The 21,821-nt window shown below is 37.8% G+C and overlaps 2 protein-coding genes across 2 annotated transcripts; one reads left to right on the top strand and one right to left on the bottom strand.

The window, feature by feature from the left end:
- Positions 1–4,144: 4,144 nt before the first annotated feature.
- Positions 4,145–9,246, top strand: LOC124639887 (alpha-tocopherol transfer protein-like; the record flags this gene model as incomplete). The annotated part of the gene is made up of 3 exons (XM_047177396.1): positions 4,145–4,261; positions 7,692–7,899; positions 9,086–9,246. Coding segments are annotated over 3 exons (486 nt in total), but the record flags the coding sequence as incomplete, so codon positions are not given.
- A 6,042-nt stretch (positions 9,247–15,288) lies between these two features.
- LOC124639486 lies at positions 15,289–21,499 on the bottom strand. Its single transcript, XM_047176874.1, has 7 exons — positions 21,351–21,499; positions 21,005–21,176; positions 19,829–19,985; positions 18,050–18,167; positions 16,750–16,884; positions 15,935–16,148; positions 15,289–15,461 (listed from the first exon to the last, which is right to left on the bottom strand). The coding sequence occupies exons 2-7, from the start codon at positions 21,159–21,161 to the stop codon at positions 15,307–15,309; spliced, it is 936 nt and encodes a 311-aa protein (XP_047032830.1). The 5' UTR covers positions 21,162–21,176; positions 21,351–21,499; the 3' UTR covers positions 15,289–15,306.
- Positions 21,500–21,821: the final 322 nt, after the last annotated feature.

Raw genomic sequence — 21,821 nt, 5'->3', positions numbered from 1 at the left:
AACATATTATTTTACATCATATACGCATATTGCCGTTCACAGCTGAACCAAGACCTTGCCCAGTGTGCGCCAACCATCCCGGTCATAGACCATAGGGTGAAACCGCGGTCAAAGCTAGTACTGCATAATCACCGTTTAGGATTAACAGGGTGTTCGAAGTGTTGTGGATATGGACAGAACGTCCAGCAGTTTTTGTGTAATAGAGGAACAAACATACATTACGGTAGACTGTACATCAGTGTAACAAAGGTAATTGTCATGCACCTTAATTCTCTAGTAATAAGTACGATTTTCCTATAAAACTGTTACCTGACCTGAAGTTGACTGTACATACAAATTGTGTGAAAAGATGCAGTAGTTCTTTTTTTTTGGTTAAATAAAAAATGAAAAAATTTGATATCTTTTCATCCTATGGTCGTTATATGAATTATTTATATTGTAATTTATGGAATATCTATTTTAATTGTAATCCAATAAAGATAAATAAAGACTAGAACTACCTAGGCGGTCCCATAATGAACTGGCCTGATATAGTTCTAGGCGACATATCGCTACATGTTATGTGGCATTAAAAAGTACGTTTATCGTGTGCTTAATATAAACAACACGCATCGACATGAAATGCTTAGTTTTAGTTTAGCAGGCATTTGAATGACGAGAGTCGCGTATTTTTTCCAAATGTCGAAAACTGAGTATCGAAGTCTCATAAAGTTTCTGTTTAAAGCAGGTTTATCCCCTGCGCGAATAAAAGAATGAATGGATGGCGTGTATAAGGAGTCTGTCCCCTCCTATAACACAGTGAAAAATTTGGTTAAAAAGTTTCGCCTCGGGAGAGAAACCGTCGAAGACATTGGGTATGACGGTTGGTCTGTGGAAGTGCTCACTTCCGAAACAATTGCTTCTATTGAAGAGGAGGTTCGGAGTGACCGCCGTTTGAAGATTAGAGAAATTGCAGCTAGTCTTGGGCTCACTAAAAATATTTTTCATCATGCGCTCCATAAACATCTTCACATGAAAAAAGTGAGTGCAAGATGGGTAACGAAACTTCTTTCAGCGGTACAGAGACGGGCGTTGCGTTTCAGAGTTTTTGGATCTTTGTGGAGGAAAATTCAAAGTTGTGATCGAGCGGCTAGTGACTGGTGATGAAACTATGATTTTGTATTATGCTCCACAAAGCAAGCGCGAGTCAATAGAATGGCGTTATAAGAATTAAAAGTCCCCTAGAAAGGCAATAGGCTGCCTTTTTTGGGGTAAAATTGTGATTTCTTTTATAAAGGTGAAAAAATGTTAGTTCGCAGATGTTACAAGTGTATTGGTATTCATTTTGATTATATTGAAAAATAAAATCGGTTTCGTCTCATTTCCTCCATTAGTTCATAGTTAGGCCAATTCATTATGGGACCGCCCACGTACATAGTCTTAACGTCATAGTTGTGCATAAATTATATAAAAAAAAAACTTATTTAAATTAATATTACATTTTTTATTATGAGAAAATGTCGTCGAGTGGGCAAGGAACCAACCTCTTAAGTATGAGGGCGTGAGTTCGATTCCAGGTCAGGCAAGTATCAATGCAACTTTTCTAAGTTTGCATGTACTTTCTTAGAATAACCTAGACACCAAGTAGGTACTGTGTTTTGGATGGCACGTTAAGCTATAGGTCCCGGCTGTCATTGAATATCCGTGACAGTCGTTATGGGTGGTCAGAAGCCAGGAAGTCTGACAACCAGTCTAGCCAAGGGGTATTAGGTTGACCGGGTAACTGGGATGAGGAGGTTAGATAGGCAGTAGCTCCTTGCAAAACGCTGGTACTCAGCCGCATCCGGTTAGACTGGAAGCCGACCCCAACGTAGAGATTGCGAGCCTTCTGCGAGCTGCGCGCGTGCAGTCACTGCAATAGTTTGGTGTGCCTCTTTAGCGCAACTCATGCAAGGCTCGTATAGAGCGCGCGAGCGGCGCGCGATCTGCGCGCACTCAGTTCTCGCCCTTACAGTTCCGTATACTGGCTCAGTACTATGTAGTAGCTCTGAAGATGTCAGACATCGCGCGCCGCCTGCGCGCTGATCGCGTACGGCGCTTAGGTCGCGCGCGAACTGCGCGCGGGCGGCGCAGAAGCGGCGCACGAACAAAAATGCACGCGCGCAGCTCGCGGGCAGGTCGCAAACGGCTCGCGAGCTGCACATTCGCCAGATGTGGACGCACCCTAATGTTCTAGTATTTACGTCAGAGTTTTTGAGTTTGTTACGGTACAGACAAAGGTTTCTTCACAGTTCGAGGAAGTAAGAAATGGCTCAAAAATAATGCGTGCTCAGGTACTCTTGTAAAATCATTATTGTATAGAAAAGTATCATACTTACTACAGGTTTTAAACTCATCCACCAGAAACTAAGTAGTCTTTCTATTTTTATTAATATTTAATTGCAAATCGATCCAGCAGTTCCTGACAGTGTTCCTGCAGTGACTGAATAAGCGCGTTCAACCAACCAAACATACAAACTCTTAAACTTTATTATGTGAGTTGATACACATATAAAGTAGCTAGTTTTTTTGTGCTTTGAATTCATATGTATTATATAGCTGATCCATTGTATTTTCCGGCATTAGGTTAATAACATAATATCTCTTGACAAGATCAGTTGTGTCTCTCGAATAGGCTCTATAAACTCCTGCGCATCACTGACTAAAAGCTAAAAAAAAAAAAAATAGATTTTTGATTAGAAAAAAATAGTTAAATACCTATAAAATATTGTTAGAAGTTTTGTAAAGAAAGTCAAATTTTAAAATATTCTAGATTTAATTTTAAAAAATGAAGTTAGAGGACACGCCCCTTTTGAAGTTCAGATCAGATACAGTTGTGGAAGTTGCAGACTTTTGAAAACTGGATTGCGAAGCAAAATCATTTTACTAGAAAAGAATTTGGTAAGTTTTCGTTTCATTTTTATAGCTGTTTCGCGTGGTTTTCGCTTTTCTTGTTACTCGCCTATACTTGGGGATAGTCTAGCTTCTTCAACAGTGAAAGAACTTTTTAAATTCGTTCAGTACTTTCGGAGCCCTTGAGGGTACAAACACACAATAAAAACATTCCTCTTTAACATCTCCTAAATATATTTTTTTAACAAATCTCGCACCGAACTTGGTAAATATTTTTTAACCGACTTCCCAAAAAGGAGGAGGTTCTCAATTCGGCCGGTATGTTTTTTTTTTTTCTATGTATGTACATCGATTACTCCGAGGTTTATAGACCGATTTACGTGATTCTTTTTTTGTTCGACGCGGCCAGTTGCCAGTTGGTCCCATAGTCATCAGGTCAGGATCTGATCATGGAAATCCTAAGAAATTGAGGGCAACCTTCGAAAGTTGTAGGCATACATAGGGTAAAAACTTGACACTTAGGTGTATGCTTGAAAGCACTATTGAACAGTGAAAGTTTGGAGCTGACCTGATGATGGAGACCAAAGAGGGTCGAGGGAACTCGACAACTGAATATGTAAACTACCTCGTGTTTGGGCTTATATTATTTTTATTGACGAGACCTTTGCAGCAGTGAAGGTTTGGAGCTGACCTGATGATGGAGACCAGAGAAGGTCGAGAAAACTCGACAACTAATTATGTAAAATACCTCGTGTTTGGGCTTATATTCTTTGTATTGATGAGAACTTTCCACTTATATGGATAGTGACAACTATGCGGATCACTGAAAAGCTGTAAATAAAAAACTTTTTTACAAAAAAATTGAACCGACTTACAAAAACACTAAAAAGCAAAAAAAAAACTAATTTTTGGTGCATCGGCCTAGAAGGCGGTGGCAAAATTAACTTAGTACCATCCATTAGACACCGACTTCTAGGCCGATGCACCAAAAATTAGTTTTTTTTTGCTTTTTAGTGTTTTTTGTTAGTAAATATTTCCTCTGAAGCTTCTGAGCAGATTTGAAAAATTATTTCACTGTTGGTAAGTTAACCTATCTCTGAGTTACATCGGCAATAATTTAGCCGGGTTCGGGAAGTTTTCTCGCGGGGCATGGGTAAAACCGTGAAAAAAATGTTAACAACTATTGTTTGCTAATTGCAGCAAGTAATTGATCTGAGTTGCATGGTTGATTCAATGCACATCCAATTTGACAATTCAGTAAAAACAATTCAAAAAACACGACTATGCGTTCGGGTCTATCGGCGTTGTGGATTGTCGAGATGTGAACATATTAAACCTTGTTACTAAAATCAACGTTATGGACCTCCGTAGTGCTTTGGCTGTGTTGATAGTAAGCTACTCTATATATTTGTCGGAGATAGTCAATAGTACGGTCACTGAACGAGACGCAAGCGCGCCCTCTGGCGGCGTTTCGGGTGAAACAACATTTTGGCGCGCTTGGCAGAGTCGTGGTGTTCAGCGTGGCGTCCGCGGAGCTCACTCTCGGTTGAGTCTTGGTCGAGGCTTCGTCGAGTCTTCGTGGAGTTGTCGCGTTACTGCCTTTCGTTACGTGTAGTGTACCTAGTGTTATTGCCTAGCGTTGTAGTACCTAAACTTATTGTAAAGTCTTTTGATTTTTGTTTTGCAATGGTTCTTCTAACCTAACAGACAGACATGTGTTGCTGGGGAGTTTGTTCCGCCACTTCTTCTCCCCAGCCAAAACACATAGGAAGTGGCGAAGGGCGGGCGTTTTGGGGGCTGTCTTTTGTTCTGACTAATTTGAATAAACGTTTGAGTTTTTGAGTTTGTTTGAGTTTTGAGTTTCTTTAAGTTATCTCTTTGCTTGATTACCCTAACTGATGTCGGACGATAGTGCCATACTGATGACGCCTCCGACATATTTTAATTTACATTCTAGATTTAAAAAATATATTCAGAAAATAGAAAAATAAGCTATTCATTTTAGATACAGAGTAATAAACTATATATGTCAAATACATAACTATATGAGAATACTGAAAGATTTGTTTACTAATCTAAAGTTTTTATTTTTTGGAAAAAATCTGTTAGTAACTGATCTAGACACACGGCAGTGTGTCCGCCAAGTTCGAGCAAAAAAATGCGACACACCGGCCGTGGGTTATATTACACGAACCATTTCGAGCCAAATTCTACCCCCCTATAACTCAGAATCTATTTTATTTACCCATATCAAATTTCTAGTATCTGTTGAGACCCCCTCACTTATCTAAAATACAAAATTTCATTAATATAATATCTTTTGTAGGTCTTGAGATATTGACGTCAGAAAACCGCTATTTTTTTTTTACTATACACTCACTGACTGACTGACTGACTGACTCACTCATCAAAAACCTAGACCACTTCCAATGGTCGTATTGACTTGAAAGGAGATGGCCAAAAAAAAACCCAGAGTCGACAGAAACTTTACATGTATCATTGGATTCAGTATAATGTGTGGATTTAAAAAAGTATTTCATATCATCCGAAAACCATGGGGTTCTCTTTTTATAACGGTTTTTCGATCAAGAATTTAGGTTATGAAAAAGTTTGCCTTTACTATTTGCTGTTCTTTAGACGTTTGGGATTTGCAAAATTATTTTTTTGTTTGATAGGGTATACTTCCCAGATGTTCCCATAGTCGTCAGGTCAGGATCTGATGATGGAAACCCTGAGAAATCGAGGACAACTTACGAAGTTGTAGGCGTGCATAGGGTAAAAACTTGACACTCAGCTGTATGTCTATAAGCACTATACAAGAGTGAAGGTTTTAAGTTGACTTGATGATGGAGAGAAGAGAAGATCGAGGGAACTCAATGACTGAATATGCTAAACTACTTTTTATAAAAACACTGGCTTCTGGGCCGATGCACCTAATAAGTTTTTTTTATTTTTATTATTTACCTTTGCCAGTTTATGAAGGTTGCACATAGCTGGGAAACCTCTCCAAGAAGATAAGGTCGGTGTTTAATCTTTTCTGGAGTGGTTCATGTCAATAGTGCAATGGGTAGGGGTCAAAATCAAGATCTTTTAATCTCCAGGCAAAGTCTGTAACTATGGAGATATTAATATTGGCTTGTATAATGTTAGTATACTTGGTTTTTTATGTGCCTTGATGTAAATGATCTTAAAAATCAACATAAATTCAACATAACCTATTTTGTGAAAATATGATATAGCTCCTATACCCCATGGATTTCAGGCTGGATTTTTTGGTACCATCAAAGGTCTATCATAATGAACCCATTGGTACCCCTTTCGTTGCTGTCGATTCTGGGTTTTTTTACTATGAAAATTTGGCCATCTCCTTTGGCATGGAGGTAGGTCTTTATGTCAAGGTAAAGGAAAAAATCTGAAAATGGCCAAGTGTGAGTCAGTTTCAAAATAATGAAGGTGTTTTATACCCGGTGTAAATTTATACCCCTAAGGACCTCAAACGAACCAAATTTATATATATTTATATAATACCTATATCTTCGAATGGTCGTACGGATCTGAAATTCGTTACAAAGGTTTGTATTTAGTCAAAGTAAAGTAAAAATCTGAAAACGGCCAAGTGTGAGTCACTTTCGAAAATAACGAATGTGTAACTTTGATCCACGAACATAATATATGATAACATGTCATGTCAGTCAGTTGGTAAATCTATTCCATTTAGTTAATCTAGTTCATTTCTCTGTAAGAAGCATAGTGCATATTCAAAAATCTGAAAGATAGTATAAATGAGACATTTCCTTAACTAACTTAATCATAAGAAAAATATAAAATAAACAACCTTACAAAAATAAATGAAATCCCACCCAAAACAAAAATGTGAAAGGTTGCCAAGTTCGATAATATGGGAATGCTTCGCTTATAAAAGAAGTGAGATCTGAATAAGTACCAAGTTCCATACAAATACCTCAGTTAAAAATAGTTACTTTTTCATGATGTTACTTGGCAAGTGACGACCTTGATGGCGCAATGGTTACCATGCCGGACTGCCGATCCTGAGGTCCCGGGTTCGATTCCCGGTTCGGTCGACATTTGTGTGATGAGCATGCTTGTTGGTCGTGGTCTGGGTGTTACAATATGTATTTATCAATATGTATACATGTAGCTATATGTAGTTTATCAGTTGTGTTAGCACCCATAACACAAGTTAATTAATAACTTACCATGGGGCTAACCTACCGTGTGTGAAAATGGTGTCCCGATATATTATAAATATTATTATAAATAAGTTTTAATAGAAAATTATATACTTGATTCATTGCGTTTAGTAGGTTTATAACAAGGTGTGTGAATTTTTTTTTTTTTTATAAATCCCATGGGTAAAATGATTTTGACGAATATTATAATTTTCATTTTATCTATACTAATTAACAATAATAATTTTTAATAAAATATCTTGACTTAGCGCACGAGGTTGTCGCCATGTGGGATGTCGACACGGCTGTTATTGTGCCGATTGTTATTACGGCCAATGGTCTAATAGCAAAGAGCCTCGACCAACACCTCAGGAGGCTCTCGTTGGGCGGCTGGATCAAGGGATTGATTCAGAAGGCAGTACTCCTTGATACGGCGTGTATTGTGAGGAGGTTTCTGTCTCTGGGACCCTAACCACCGGTACCTTGGACCCTGTGCCCGATATCGGTGGCCATCTATTTTTTATATTTTTAAATGTTTTTTTTATTTTTTTTTGTTATCTAATATTTAAAAATATAAATAATATGTTGAAAGACAAATAAATGCACTAAAATAATTGTTTTATTTTTCAGGAAGGTTACGCTTTAAGAATAAAAGCGATCTACGTAGTTTCAACATCAAAAGCAATTGACGCGTTTGTGACCCTACTGAAACAAGTTGTCAGTCACAAAGTGTCAGACAGGATCTATGTGCTCAAAACTGTTGAAGCTATACATGAGTTTGTGCCTAAGGAGGTCCTGCCCAAAGACTATGGTGGGGATCAGATGACGCTGAAAGAGGTATGTTGGCCGATGGTATGTTGGTCGATTTTTAACCCACTTAAAAAATAAATTACAGTTAAATCAACCTATCTCAAAAACTATAAGAGATACTTTGATCAAACCAAAAATCGTTGAAAGAGTTAATTAGCATGCATCACCTCTATTTTTTTTAGAATTTTATACCCCGTAGTTATAAAAATAGAGGGGGGGGGACATACTTTTTACGACTTTGAGAGCTGATATCTCAAAAACCGTTCACTTTAAGAAAAATGTTTTTTAGAAAACTTTATATCATTTTAAAAGACCTTTCCATTGATACCCCACACGGGTATGTACATCGAAAAAAAAAATTTCATCCCTCAGTTACATGTATGGGGGGCCCCACCCCCAATTCTTTTTTTTACTATTTAGTGTCATATTTTTGTAGCGGTTCATACAACACATATTCCCATCAAATTTCATCACTGTAGTACTTATAGTTTCCGAGTAAATCGGCTGTGACAGACGGACAGACGGACAGACGGACAGACGGACATGACGAAACTATAAGGGTTCCGTTTTTGCCATTTTGGCTACGGAACCCTAAAAAATACGAACGAACGAACTTTTTATGAAACACAAATTTAAACATGAAGAAATGAAAGATCGACAATTAAAAAATAAAAAACCGGCCAAGTGCGAGTCGGACTCGCGCACGTAGGGCTCCGTACCATCCAAACTAATATTCTATATATACATATTTATGGATATCGAGCAAAATTGAGCAAAAAATCACGTTTTTTGTATGGGAGCCCCCCGAAATATTTATTTTATTCTAGTTTTCAGTTGTTAAAGCGGCAACAGAAATACATCATCTGTGAAAATTTCAACTCTCTAACTATCACGGTTCTGAGATACAGCCTGGTGACAGACGGACGGACAGAGGAGCGAAAACAATAGGGTCCCGTTTTACCCTTTGGGTACGGAACCCTAAAAATAAACGAAAAATATTTTTATGTAATTTGTGACTTCGCACATACAATCAAAATGGCAGACAAAATTACTTTTAAAAAACTACCTTTTGGCTAGTTTATTACTAATCGTTGTCACGGTTTAGACAACTGTAGGCTTATTAGATTAGTTTTGAAATCAAACTTTTATTCAACTAGAAATTGATGTATGCCGATAAGTATCAGTCCCAATAATAATGAATAAATGATTTTTGTTTTCAGAAAACTGGAAAAGAGTTCTAAGCGAGAAGGAGAACGTGTCGTACTTCAGGAGTATGTTCAGAGCGAGAACTAACGAGAACTATCGCCTGACTGCCGCTTACAACGCCGAGGTGTTGGGCATGCCGGGCTCTTTTAGGACTTTGAATATAGACTAGATATTGTTGTTTATAGTTCATTGATTGGAAATGTGAGAAAATATGAAATTAATAAATTGTTTTGTTTTTATTTTCACACTAGCTTCCGCCCGCGGCTTCGCCCGCGTAGAGTTCGGTTATATCGCGTTTTCAAGAGAATTCTTTACAAGTCTGGGATAAAAACTATCCTATGTTCTTTCTCAAGGTCAACTCTATCTCTGTACCAAATTTTATTAAAATCAGTTCAGTGACGTGAAAGCGTAACAGACAGATAGACAGACAGAGCTACTTTCGCATTTATAATATTAGTAGAGATTGATTGGAAATGTGAGAAAATATGGAATTAATAAATTGCCTACTTAGATTTACAAGGAGGTAAAATGTATGTATGTTTTTGATTAAAAACATATTTTTTTTCTTATTTTCATCAATTCTAATCAGGTTCCTACCTGAACCTATCAATCTCTGAATTTCGATGCAACTGCTCTCCCCGTGTACCACGACAGCAAACTTACCTGAGTACTCCAATTTCCCGACGTGTATTTTATGCTATCGTTGTATCACCAAGTACAACGATAGCATAAAATACATCAAGTTAATCCCACGAGATCAAGGTATTCAATACTTATTTGTGAAAAAAAACTAAGTGTTTTTGACTCTTGTCAATTTTGAGCAATGAAAAATTTCACAACTACCAGATCTATTTACGAAATAGTACCAAAATTTATCAACATTCAAAAAAATGTATACACTTCTGGACACATCTATTGGCCCACCTTGTATTTTCAGTTTCGTTTGGTCCTAACTAAAATTTTATATTAGGTCAAGCAAAAAGTTTTTATGCAGTTTTGTACCTGGCACATTCACAATTTGATTCAATAGTCTTTTTTTGAATTTCGAACACAGAATTTAAAGAAAAAAAAGAAAATTTGAAGCCTGTTTGTTGATATCAAACAAGCGAACACTAAGAAAACTTTGTTTTTATTGGTTTACTTGGATTTAACCCCTCTGCTCGACAAGATTTTGACATATGACTTTACCGTTGATTCGGCGGGATATTTTGAATCGCGACATGGAAGTCAAAAATTTGTACTAACTTTCAACACATGAATTCTAAGTCCGTAATGCCTGATCAGAAGTATTTTAACTATAACTTTAGAGCTCACTTATTTGACAACAACGTGCAAAGGTCAAATGGGGTCAGTTAATTCAGAAAAAGATAATAATTACGGTGTTTTTAAGTCTATCGAAAAGTTAGGCATTTCAAATTTGGTGAAAACTTACCAATAAGTAATCGCATCACTTTCTCAAACACAACACAAACGTCATATTTATAACATTTTCAATCCGTTGCAATACATTTCGTGCACTTATTTATGTTCAATAACTAAAAAATCAGCACATAAAATACACAATAAAAATGAACAATTTACAAGATCAGTCAAGTCACAGACAAGTAGAGTTTGGAATGGAGTATTTTTTTTTTTCAATCAGCGGTGTGCATTCGATACCTAAATCGGAAATTTATTATAAATAATCGAATACCAATTTTATATATACCTATTTTTTAATAGCAACTTATTTCAATTTTATTTATTAATTTTAAATTATAGGTTCAATTTGTTTTTGTTGTTAAGAAAAAAGATATTTAAGTTTTTAGCATTAAATTTTTATATGTATTATTTATTTTGGTGTTGCGTCATTCGTAATAATTTTTAACTTTAATTGAATTTTTATTACCTATTACGGAATTTTAATTTATTCTTATATTATTTCTCAACAATTCTAACATTTTTGTTTCGGCGGAGGGTATGCGGGTGTTCTGAAATATAATGCAATTTGTAACTACCAAAGGTATGTACTTATTTGATGATGAGAAACAATAATAATAATTGATTGATTTGCCCCGCAGGGCATCTGAGGCGGATGACGGGGAGTAGCGACCCCGCGGGGCTATATATCCGAGTGCTCCAGGGAGAGTCTGTACTGTCCCCCATCTCCGGCTTGCCGGAGTGAAGCATGACGGGGGAGAGGTCTCCCGCCTCTTGGCTTGCCTTCACCGGCCGGTCAGAGTGGAGTCGTTAGAGTAGGGTTAGCAGCCCGCTCGGAGGGTAGGTGCCTCGTGGTAAGTGGCGAGTGGGCCGGTGATGCTGGACCCACAGGGAGCGCGTGATCTGCGTTTAAAGTCCGCCGAGGTATCCTCACCCTTCAGCCGCTCATGTACCTGTTGCCCTCTTGTTGCGATTTAGCGACTGATTCCCGGGGGCCCAGTAAGTGAGTTGGCGAGTCTCCACCTGCCATTTTTACGTGTATTTATTATATTGTTATCGGCAGGTGCCATAGTTCCCGTAGTTTCCCCATTCCTAGTCCACTAGCATCCCATCACAATAGCCCAAGTAGTTTTCATCCATAGTTAGCAATAGTTTAGCACAGAACCGGGCATTGTCCTTGGGTACATTTCTATAGTGTATACAGGGATAATCGTCGGTTTTGTGTCACCATTTCATTAAAGTTGTCTCAAAAGGGCTTCAGCGTGTTGGCTTCGGCCCCACGTTCGCCTTCCAAAAATCCGGGACTCTGTAGTCCCGTGGTCGGTTAGAGACATAATAATTGATTGATTTTAAAGTCACCAAATATTTTTAACCGAATCCCAAAAAGGAGGTGGTTCTCAATTTGGATGTTTGTTTTTGGTCGAAAGGGTATATTCCCCATATTTGTTATTAGGTCCAGGATCTGATGATGGAAACCTTGAGAAATCGAGGGCAGCTCTCGAAAATTGTAAGCATAGATAAGGTTATAACTTGACACTCAGATGTATATCTGATAACACTATGAGACAGTAAAGGTTTGGAGCTGACCTGATGATGGAGACCAGAGAAGGTCGAGGGAACTCGACAACCGTACTTCTCTCGTCTCCATCTCCTTCACTGTTGCAGAGGCCTCGTAAATACGAATAATATAAGCACAAACACGAGAAAGTTTAAATATTCAGTTGTCGAGTTCCCTCGACCTTCACTGGTCTCCATCATCAGGTCAGCTCAAAGCCTTCACTGTTGAATAGTGCTACCAGGCCAACACCTGAGTGATAAGATTTCAACCTATGTATTTCTGCAACTTTCGAAAGTCGCCCTCGATTTCTCAAGGTTCCATCATCAGATCCTGACCTAATGATAATGGGACCACCTCGGAAGTACACGCTATCAAAGAAAAAAAGAATCATCAAAATCGATAAATAAATGGCTGAGTAATCGCGTAACAAACATACAAAAAAAAACGGTCGAATTGAGAACCTCCGCTTTTTGGGAAGTCGGTTAAAAATAAGTCGGCGGCGGCCATCTTTCCATCTTGGACCAGCTTTCGATGAACAGCGAACTATTGTCCCCTTCAAACAATAAAATCGTCATAAAATTTTGCGATAACTACACCTAACTACGGCTCTCGTCAAATAGCTTTGCCGCTCAGTTAAAAAGTTGGAAGTAACGAATCGCCATTAAGTTTGGCAGATCTACAGGAATCCTGCACATAAAACACCCGAAGAATAAGTCTTCATTTGCCGTCTTCAGAAACCCTAAAAACCGAAGATTTTTTTTATTCCGGCTACAACGTATTTTCTACCACTGATTTTCTAGCATTTTTTTCAAAATAAATTAAGTCATTTTACTTTTCCTAATTTATTTTCAGATTATGGTAAGTATACAAAAGTGCAATTTAGTAATATTATAATATCAAATAATATAAAATTATTAAATCGATTCTTTATTTTAACGAATCGGATCATTCGATGCAAAACTTCTATCACCGTCGCCATCTTGTCTATGCGTCTTCAAATTTAAAAAAACAACTAATGTAAACAAACATGGCGAGTTCGATCAGAATTCCCGGTAATTACGATTGGATTTTAAAAAGGTATATTTCTAACGGGATGCTAAATATGAAAGGTTTGAATGCGTAATAATAATTTAAATTTGTTTAGTTATTTTATTTAGTACTCACAAATGTGGTTTGATTGGAAAGAAAATAAATATGAGCGTAAATAATTAGGAAAGTGTATGACTGATTCGCAGACCCCAATTGGGGTCTAAACCGAGCTTACGGTGACATTGATGTTCAGACCCCGATTGGGGTCCGCTACGGATTTGACGGTTAAATTCTTGAAAAAGTGATTGATATCTTTGGTTTTACAACAAACATTACTTATTCTTAACATTAAGGTGAGGTTCTATCAATAATGTATGGATACTTCACCTAAAGTCGCCGCCCAAGCTGTGGCACTTATTCAGCCCAGGCACAGCCAAAGAAACGTGAGTGCTCAACTTAATTTAAGTCGATCTGCGGTCCGAAATGTTTATCGGAGGTACCTAGAGACTGGCGGCTTTGTTCGTCGCCAAGGAAGTCCACGATCTCGGGTCACAACTGACAGGCAGGATCGATTCATCGTGACGACCAGCTTGAGCAATCGTCACCTTACCTCCATTGAGATACAAAACCAACTTTGCGACTTCCACGGAGTATCTGTGAGCGCTCGAACTGTTCGGAGAAGGTTAAAAGAACGCGATATGGTACCACACAAACCAGCTAATGGGCCCAAACTAACGCGAGCCCACCGAACAGCGCGCCTTCATTTCGCACGCAGTCATTTCAATTGGACACAGCAAGATTGGAGTCGTGTACTCTTTTCTGATGAGTCTAAAATCGTGTTACATGGCAATGACGGAATGAAGAAGGTCTACCGACGTAAGGGAGGGCGTTTCGCACAATGCTGCTTTGAAGAGAGGGTTGCTTATGGCGGTGGGGTGGCCCATGGACTGTCTAGGGCGGTATATCCGCGAGCGGCAAAACTCAACTTGAGGTTGTTACAGGACCACGGCTGCCAACATTAAATGCTGAAAGGTACATTGGTGAGTGCTTAGAACCTCACGTGATACTATACGAGGACTATATGGGCCCAAATTTCCTTTTTATGCATGATAATGCAAGAGCCCATGCGGCCGGCATCGTCAGGGAATATCTTCAGGATGTGAACATGACAGTTATGGACTGGCCAGCCAGAAGCCCAGACATGAACCCCATTGAGCACATGTGGGACGAGCTAAGAAGACGTGTTAGGGCTCGTCAGCCAGTTGCCCAGACGATGCAGGAGTTGAAAACTGCCATAGAAGAGGAATGGGAGATAATCCCTCAAAATTTCATGGAGCGGTTGATAAACTCTATGCCTAATCGTATGAGAGCTGTGGTAGATGCCCATAGAGGCAACACGCGTTATTAAATTAAACCTTTATTTGATAAAACATGTTTTTTATTCAAAAATCAATTGCCTTTAACAAGGCGCATATCCGACTTGTTAGGCGTAGCTCCATGTCGTATGGTATTCTGAATTCAAATTTAAAACAATACTATCGAAAAAGAAGGTAAAATGTATCAGGTTTAAAACTGCATCAACAGTTTTTGTTCAATCTAGCAATCATATTTCGGTAGGGGCCATCGAAACCTAAACTCTAAGGTGGGCCAATAGATGTGTCCGGAAGTGTATTTCAATTCTCTTTCTAGGATGACAATATCAACGGTGACAACAAAAGGGTTGAAAAAAACCTATAATATTGACAGTAGTACCACGGGCAGTTTTTTGTTGCCCGTGGTACTACCAGACCGGTTGGTAGTACTACGGGAAGAAAAAATTGCCCGTGGTACTACTGGTAGTACTATTGGTAGTACCACGGGCAACAAACGGATATTACTTATACAAACTCTTGCTAGTCGAGCCTAGTGACGCCACACATCAACCTGCCACACATTAACATCTTTATTTCGGCAACTTGGATGATATGTATGTGCCTTTTGGTTACAGCCCATGTTTCGCTGCCGTATGTGAGGACTGGTCTGATCGGTATGATGGTTTTGTAGATCAAACCTTTGAGCTTGGCCGGCATTCTTCTGTCACATGTCACACCAGTTAGGTTAGGTTACCTACTTTTCACCATTTTAGCCATATTGGTTATTAATATCTTAAAATCAAAAGACGGCCAATAATCAAAGTTTTTATTAATTTTTACATTACCAGTTTAATAATAACAAATAATAATTCTAGTCGACATTTAAAGTCCTAAAAGAGCCCGGCATGCCCAGCACCTCGTCGTTGTAAGCGGCAGTCAGTCGATAGTTCTCGTTAGTTCTCGCTGCGAACATACTCCTGAAGTACGACACGTTCTCCTTCTCGCTTAGAACTCTGTTCCAGTTTTCTGAAAAAGAAAATGATATATTATTAGCATCCGCTAGAGGTTTCATCCTTTTCATGAGGGAACTACTTCTTGCCTCCGGAATAAAAAGTTGCCTTAATGTTATAAACTATATTATTGCCATAAAGAAAGTTAAGTAAAAGCTACCTTCGTCTTTATAATATGTTAATGAGATTTATTTATATTTATTTATTTATTTTGGTTCACCAACGATTGTTTACACTGATACGGCTAAGATAACATGTAATGAAAATTTAATGTAGATTACTCTAAAGATATTCGAGTCTTACCAAGGGGTATCGGGGTGCCTGGGTTAGGTTAGGTTAGATCGAAGAAGTCAGATAGATAGTCGCAAAATGTAAAACACTGGAACTCAGCATTTGGTTGAGCAGCATAGATAGCAGGGAGAGGTTACGCAGATGAAGACTAGAGCTATTCAATATAAAAATTGCTGCTACAAATACGAAAAAACATACCATTCGTTTCTTTCAGCGTCATCTGATCCCCACCATAGTCTCTGGGCAGGACCTCTTTAGGCACAAACTCATGTATAGCTTCAACAGTTTTGAGCACATAGATCCTGTCTGACACTTTGTGACTGACAACTTGTTTCAGTAGAGTCACAAACGCGTCAATGGCTTTTGATGTTGAAATTACGTAGATCGCGTTTATTCTTAAGCCATAACCTTCCTGAAAAAAGTATTTTGAAAAACCAGGTTTGTTATTTTATAAAAACAAAAAATATTTTGATAACAAAAGACTACGACAAACTATGTAGTTACTTTAAATTAAGTTAAGCTGTACTCCGTTCCGTTTAAGTAAGTAATTAAAAAAGAAAAAAAATCTTGACATGATTTTACGTGTAAAAAAAATTCTGCTCAAAACAAAAATTCAATTAAACTTAACAATTATATTGTTTTGACATTGAATTTTAGTCGCATTTTGTTTTAAGGTGACTTTTTAAACAAAAGTTATATCAAGGCTGTTTACCTCTAGTGTCTACTGAAAAGAAGTATAAGTGAATACTATGTATAAACCTCAAAAAGGCCGCTAAGCTGTACTTTCATCATCATCATCTCAGCCATAGGACGTCCACTGCTGAACATAGGCCTCCCTCTTAGATCTCCACAGATACCTGTTGGAGGCGACCTGCATCCAGCGTCTTCCGGCGACCTTTATACATAAGGACGTCTGTCCACCTTGTTGCTGTTCTTTGGTCTAACGTTAATTAGAAAACCTGTTATTATACCTTAACAAACAATTTTTTTTTGAGTTTTTTGAGTTAACTTACCATCATCACAGATAAGGCATTGCGAAGGTCAATAACGTTGACCTTAGTAACAAAGCCTAATATGTTCACATCTCTACAATCCACAACACAAGTGTAGCCGAATGAATAGTCATGTATTTTCGCGTATTCACTCATCTGGAAATGTTAAAATAATTCATTTATTTATTTATCCTTCTCAAAATCAAAGATCGTTTATTTAAACTTGGCTTCAAAACAGCAGCTTTCGAACGTCAGAAATTTTCAAAAAACAGACCCCCCAAAACGCCCGTTCTCATTCACTACTTCCTATGTGTTTTTACTGGGAGGAAGAAGTGGCAGTTACTTGACCTACCGATACCCATTTCTTGGTAAGACTGGTTGTCAGACTTTCTGGCTTCAGACTACCCGTCACGACTGCCAAAGATGTTTAAATGACAGTCGGGGCTCACCAATGAGGGTTTTCTAAAATGGCGTCCACCAGGTGGCAGCACCGAGTCGTCAGGTCCAGGTAACTGTCAAAGTGCTTATCTTTACTATGAATAGTGAACGATTTTAGTGTTTTTTTTTTTATTTTATAATTAAAGCACTGCATTATTGTTTTACTATTGAGGTTGAGTAAATAAAAAAAACTAAATCATATTGTGTTAACAAATTTTTCAACAAGCTTTTCCTTAGTACCAGTGACTTTTGCACCCTCTCTCTTAGCTCAATTTTTAGTTCGGAAACCTTATTCCGACCGTAGTCCATAATAAAATCAATAACACTTCCAATATAACAGAATTTCAATAAACAATAAGTTCGGACCCTACAATTCCATACTATTTGACAGCTGTTTGGACCTGACGCATACGAAGCGCCGCCTGGCGGCAGAAAAAGTATCGAAAACCCTCATTCAATGTGCCTTCCAATACAAGGAAGAACTCGTCATGACAAGATGGTCACCCTCCACGGTCCGACCGCGCCAACCGTTGCTTAACCTTATGGTCGATTGAGTCTTGTGGCTATTAATTAGTCACGAGCCCCTCATGATTCCTATTTAGTGCAGCACCCCCCACTTTCCAAGTATATCTTGGACACCAATGACTGTATTTCGGATGGCACGCTAAACTGTAGGTCTCGGCTGTCATTGAACATCCTTGGCAGTCGTTCCGGGTAGTCAGAAGCCAGTAAGTCTGACAACCAGTTTAAACAAGGGGTATTGGGTTGAGGTCAGATATGCAGCTCCTTGTAAAACACTGCTACTCAGCCGCATCCGGTTAGACTGGAAGCCGACCCCAACATAGTTGGGAAAAGGCTAGGCAGATGATAAATAGAAACTTACCATTACAACAAATCTACTATAGTCTAGTAATAATTCTGAATCAATGTTGGTTGAAACTATTTTGGCTATGTACGCCCGGTAGTTACTTTTTGTCAGGTCAGGCATTGTTCCGTGCACTCTGAAAAAATATGTAATTCACATAAGTAGGGTAAGTCGGGGTGGCCTAGTCGGTAAAGAACCAACCTCTCGAGTATGAGGGAGTGGGGTCGATTCCAGTTAAGTACCAATGCAACTTTTCTAAGTTTGTATGTATATGTATACTTTATATATAAGTATATCTTGGACACCAATGGCTGATAAAAAGGTGAAGGAAAATATCTTGAGGAAACCTGGACTATACAGTCTGAAATCACCAACCCGCATTGAGCAATCGTGGTTATTAATGCTCAATCCTTATCCTTCTCCGTGTGAGAGGAGGCCACTGCCCAGCAGTGGGACGATAAAAAAGGCTGTAACATTAGTACGTTTACCTAATCAAAGCGTTTGTGAATGTGTAGGTATGTCTATTAGTTCTTCACACTGAAACAGACAGACCGATTTTGATGTTTAAAGTGTCTGGGATTGTTTGGATATTCTGTGTTTTTATTTTTATTAAAAAGAGCGGACACTCAAAGTATTCAAAACTTAAAAGACATCCTTTTTAACCGACTTCCCAAAAAGGAGGAGGTTATCAATTCGGCCGGTATATATATATATTTTTTTTTCTATGTATGTACATCGATTACTCCGAGGTTTATGGACCGATTTACGTGATTCTTTTTTTGTTCGACTCGGAATAGCTGCCAGTTGGTCCCATAGTCATCAGGTCAGGATCTGATGATGGAAACCCTGAGAAATCGAGGGCAACCTTCGAAAGTTGTAGGCATACATAGGGTAAAAACTTGATACTCAGGTGTACGCCTAAAAGCACTATTCAACAGTGAAGATTTGGAGCTGATCTGATGATGGAAACCAGAGAGGGTCGAGGGAACTCGACAACTGAATATGTAAACTACCTCGTGTTTGGGCTTAAATTATTTGTATTGACAAGACCTTTGCAACAGTGAAGGTTTGAAGCTGACCTGATGATGGAGACCAGAGAAAGTCGAGGGAACTCGACAACTGAATATGTAAAATACCTCGTATTTGGACTTATATTCTTTGTATTGATGAGAACTTCCCACTTGTATGGATAGTGACAACTATACGTATCACTGAAAAGCTTTAAATAAAAAACTTTTTTACAAAAAAATTAAACCGACTTCCCAAAACACTAAAAAGCAAAAAAAAAACTATTTTTAGGTGCATCGGCCTAGAAGTCGGTGGCAAAATTAACTTAGTAACATCCATTAGACACCGAATTCTAGGCCGATGCACCTAAAAATAGTTTTTTTTTTGCTTTTTAGTGTTTTGGGAAGTCGGTTTAATTTTTTTGTAAAAAAGTTTTTTAGATGAGGCTTTTTATGTTCATGTCATAAAATAACTTGTTGTTTTTTTTTATTAAAAATCCTATTTATTTTCGTTATGACTCTTACGGCCAGTTTGTTCATCAAAAGTTAATGTTAAAGTAATGTCTAAAGTAAAAGTAACGGTCAAATACGTTTTTTCAAGGCTAAAGTGACAGCAAAACTAATAGAAAAATTGAATTTGACCGTTACTTTTACTTTAGACATTACTTTGACTTTTACTTTGGCTTTAACTTTTGATGAAGAAACTGGCTGTTATTATCTTCGATTCGTGAAAAATCTTAAATGTCAGTAGGTATAATAATAACAACATAATGTGGTAGTGATTACTTACATACATACAGAAATGTCAGTGAATTCATTTTTAACGTCACATTTGCTGAAATACGTTGGCAGCAATGTCTTCAGAGTACATAGTTTGTCTAGAGTGCGCTTCGCTTTCTCTAGAGACCCTTTCGCGTGCACTATGGATGTTTCCAAGAAATGTCTATCTGGAATGAAAAAATAATAGATTTTTAAAGTATTTTGAAAATACATGATGTTATTTTTCTATAGATATTATATCTCTTGCATATAGTCATATCATATCAAAAAGTTAGAGTTACGTTACGTCATTACGTTAGAGGAAGTCTGAAAGTAGCGCCAGTTACAGAAAAGATGAGAAGTAGAAGGTTGTCATGGTATGGGCATGTAATGAGGAGGGATGATACGCATGCAACAAAGTGTGCGCTAAGTACGAATGTAGATGGATGGATTGCTTAAAAGATGACATGAATAGGAAGGGAGTGTCAGTATAACGAGTGACAGGGAAAAATGGAAGAAGATGACATATTGCGCCGAACCCAAATAAAATTGGGAACAGGGCAGGAGGAAGAAGAAGTAATAAATACTGGTTTTATCCTACGGTGACATGCCTTCAACACACTACTTCTATAAGTATCCGGAAAAAAAATGCATAAAACCATCTTAGGTTCTACTTAGCTTACCCGCTAATCACCATCTAGATTGGACCAATTCTTGTCAAGAATTGCACTCAGAATGACTTAATAACATGTTTTTCTTTATAATAATTACTTTTAATCATTGCTCGTGAAGTTGATAAAATGCGCAACACAGGAGCGTAATTATTTATATTATAAAGTGCACCAATTAATAGGCATTTAACACAGCCTTGTTATATAGGTAAATATCATCATGCTCATCATCATCCTCCGAGCCTTTTTCCAACTATGTTGGGGTCGGCTTCCAGTCTAACCGGGTTTAGCTGAGTATCTGACTTCCTCAACCCAGTTATCCGGGTAACCCAATACCCCTTGGTTAGACTGGTGTCAGACTTACTGGCTTCTGATTAACCATAACGACTGCCAAGGATGGAATATCCAAATAGGAAATATAAAAACAAAAAAAAAACTAACTAACTGACACTGAATCGAAGTCCAAAAAACAGAATTGAGAACGTAATACAATTGTAAATTACTGATATTAATGTACAAGCGTAACTAAAACTTACCAAATTCCTTCCTAGTAAAATGATTTTGCTTCGCAATCCAGTCTTCAAAAGTCTGCAGCATCTTATCAATAGCATCTTGATCCAAATTAAGTTCTTTCCTTACTTCCACAACTGTATCCGATCTGAACTTCAAAAGGGGCGTGTCCTCTAACTTCATTTTTGAAAATTAAATCTAAAATATTTGAACTATGAACAGTCTTTACTCAGCTGAGTCTAACAATCTAATATTATGTTTAGTCAATAAAACCTTCAAGTAGCAAGCTAAAAAAAACTGGTTTGATAATAGTTTTTAGAGATCATTTAAGGCAATACTTGTTTTGAAATAAATTATAATTTTATTACTGACTTTTTGTTACGTTGTTCAAAGGTTTAGATGTGAATCAGAAACTTGTTTCATATGACAACCAGTCTTGTCAAGAGGTATTGTGGTATTAACTTGGTGTAGGTTCAACATAAAGTACCTCTTCGTTATAATTATGATCAAATTAACATCACAAAAAAAGTGTTTTTTTTTATACTTATATGCTAATATAATAAATAGGAAATGCATTTTTGTTTGTTTGTTTGTACCCTAAAGGCTCCGAAACTATTGAACCGATTTTCAAAAATTATTTCCCTGTAAAAAGCTACACTCTTTTCGAGTAACAGGCTATGTTTTATCCCGGTACGGGCAGTTACTCCCACAGGATGCGGGTGAAACCTCGGCAAATCAAATTAACGTGATATAAATTTGTGATTGGAATAACAAGATGGCACTATACATATAATACATGTTCTGCCCTCGGAGCTGCCATCTATGAAACAACTTAAGTATTTT

The sequence above is a fragment of the Helicoverpa zea genome, chromosome 19 (assembly GCF_022581195.2).
Source record: "Helicoverpa zea isolate HzStark_Cry1AcR chromosome 19, ilHelZeax1.1, whole genome shotgun sequence".
Lineage (NCBI taxonomy): Eukaryota > Metazoa > Arthropoda > Insecta > Lepidoptera > Noctuidae > Helicoverpa > Helicoverpa zea.
This window is presented reverse-complemented; position numbering and strand designations above follow the sequence as displayed.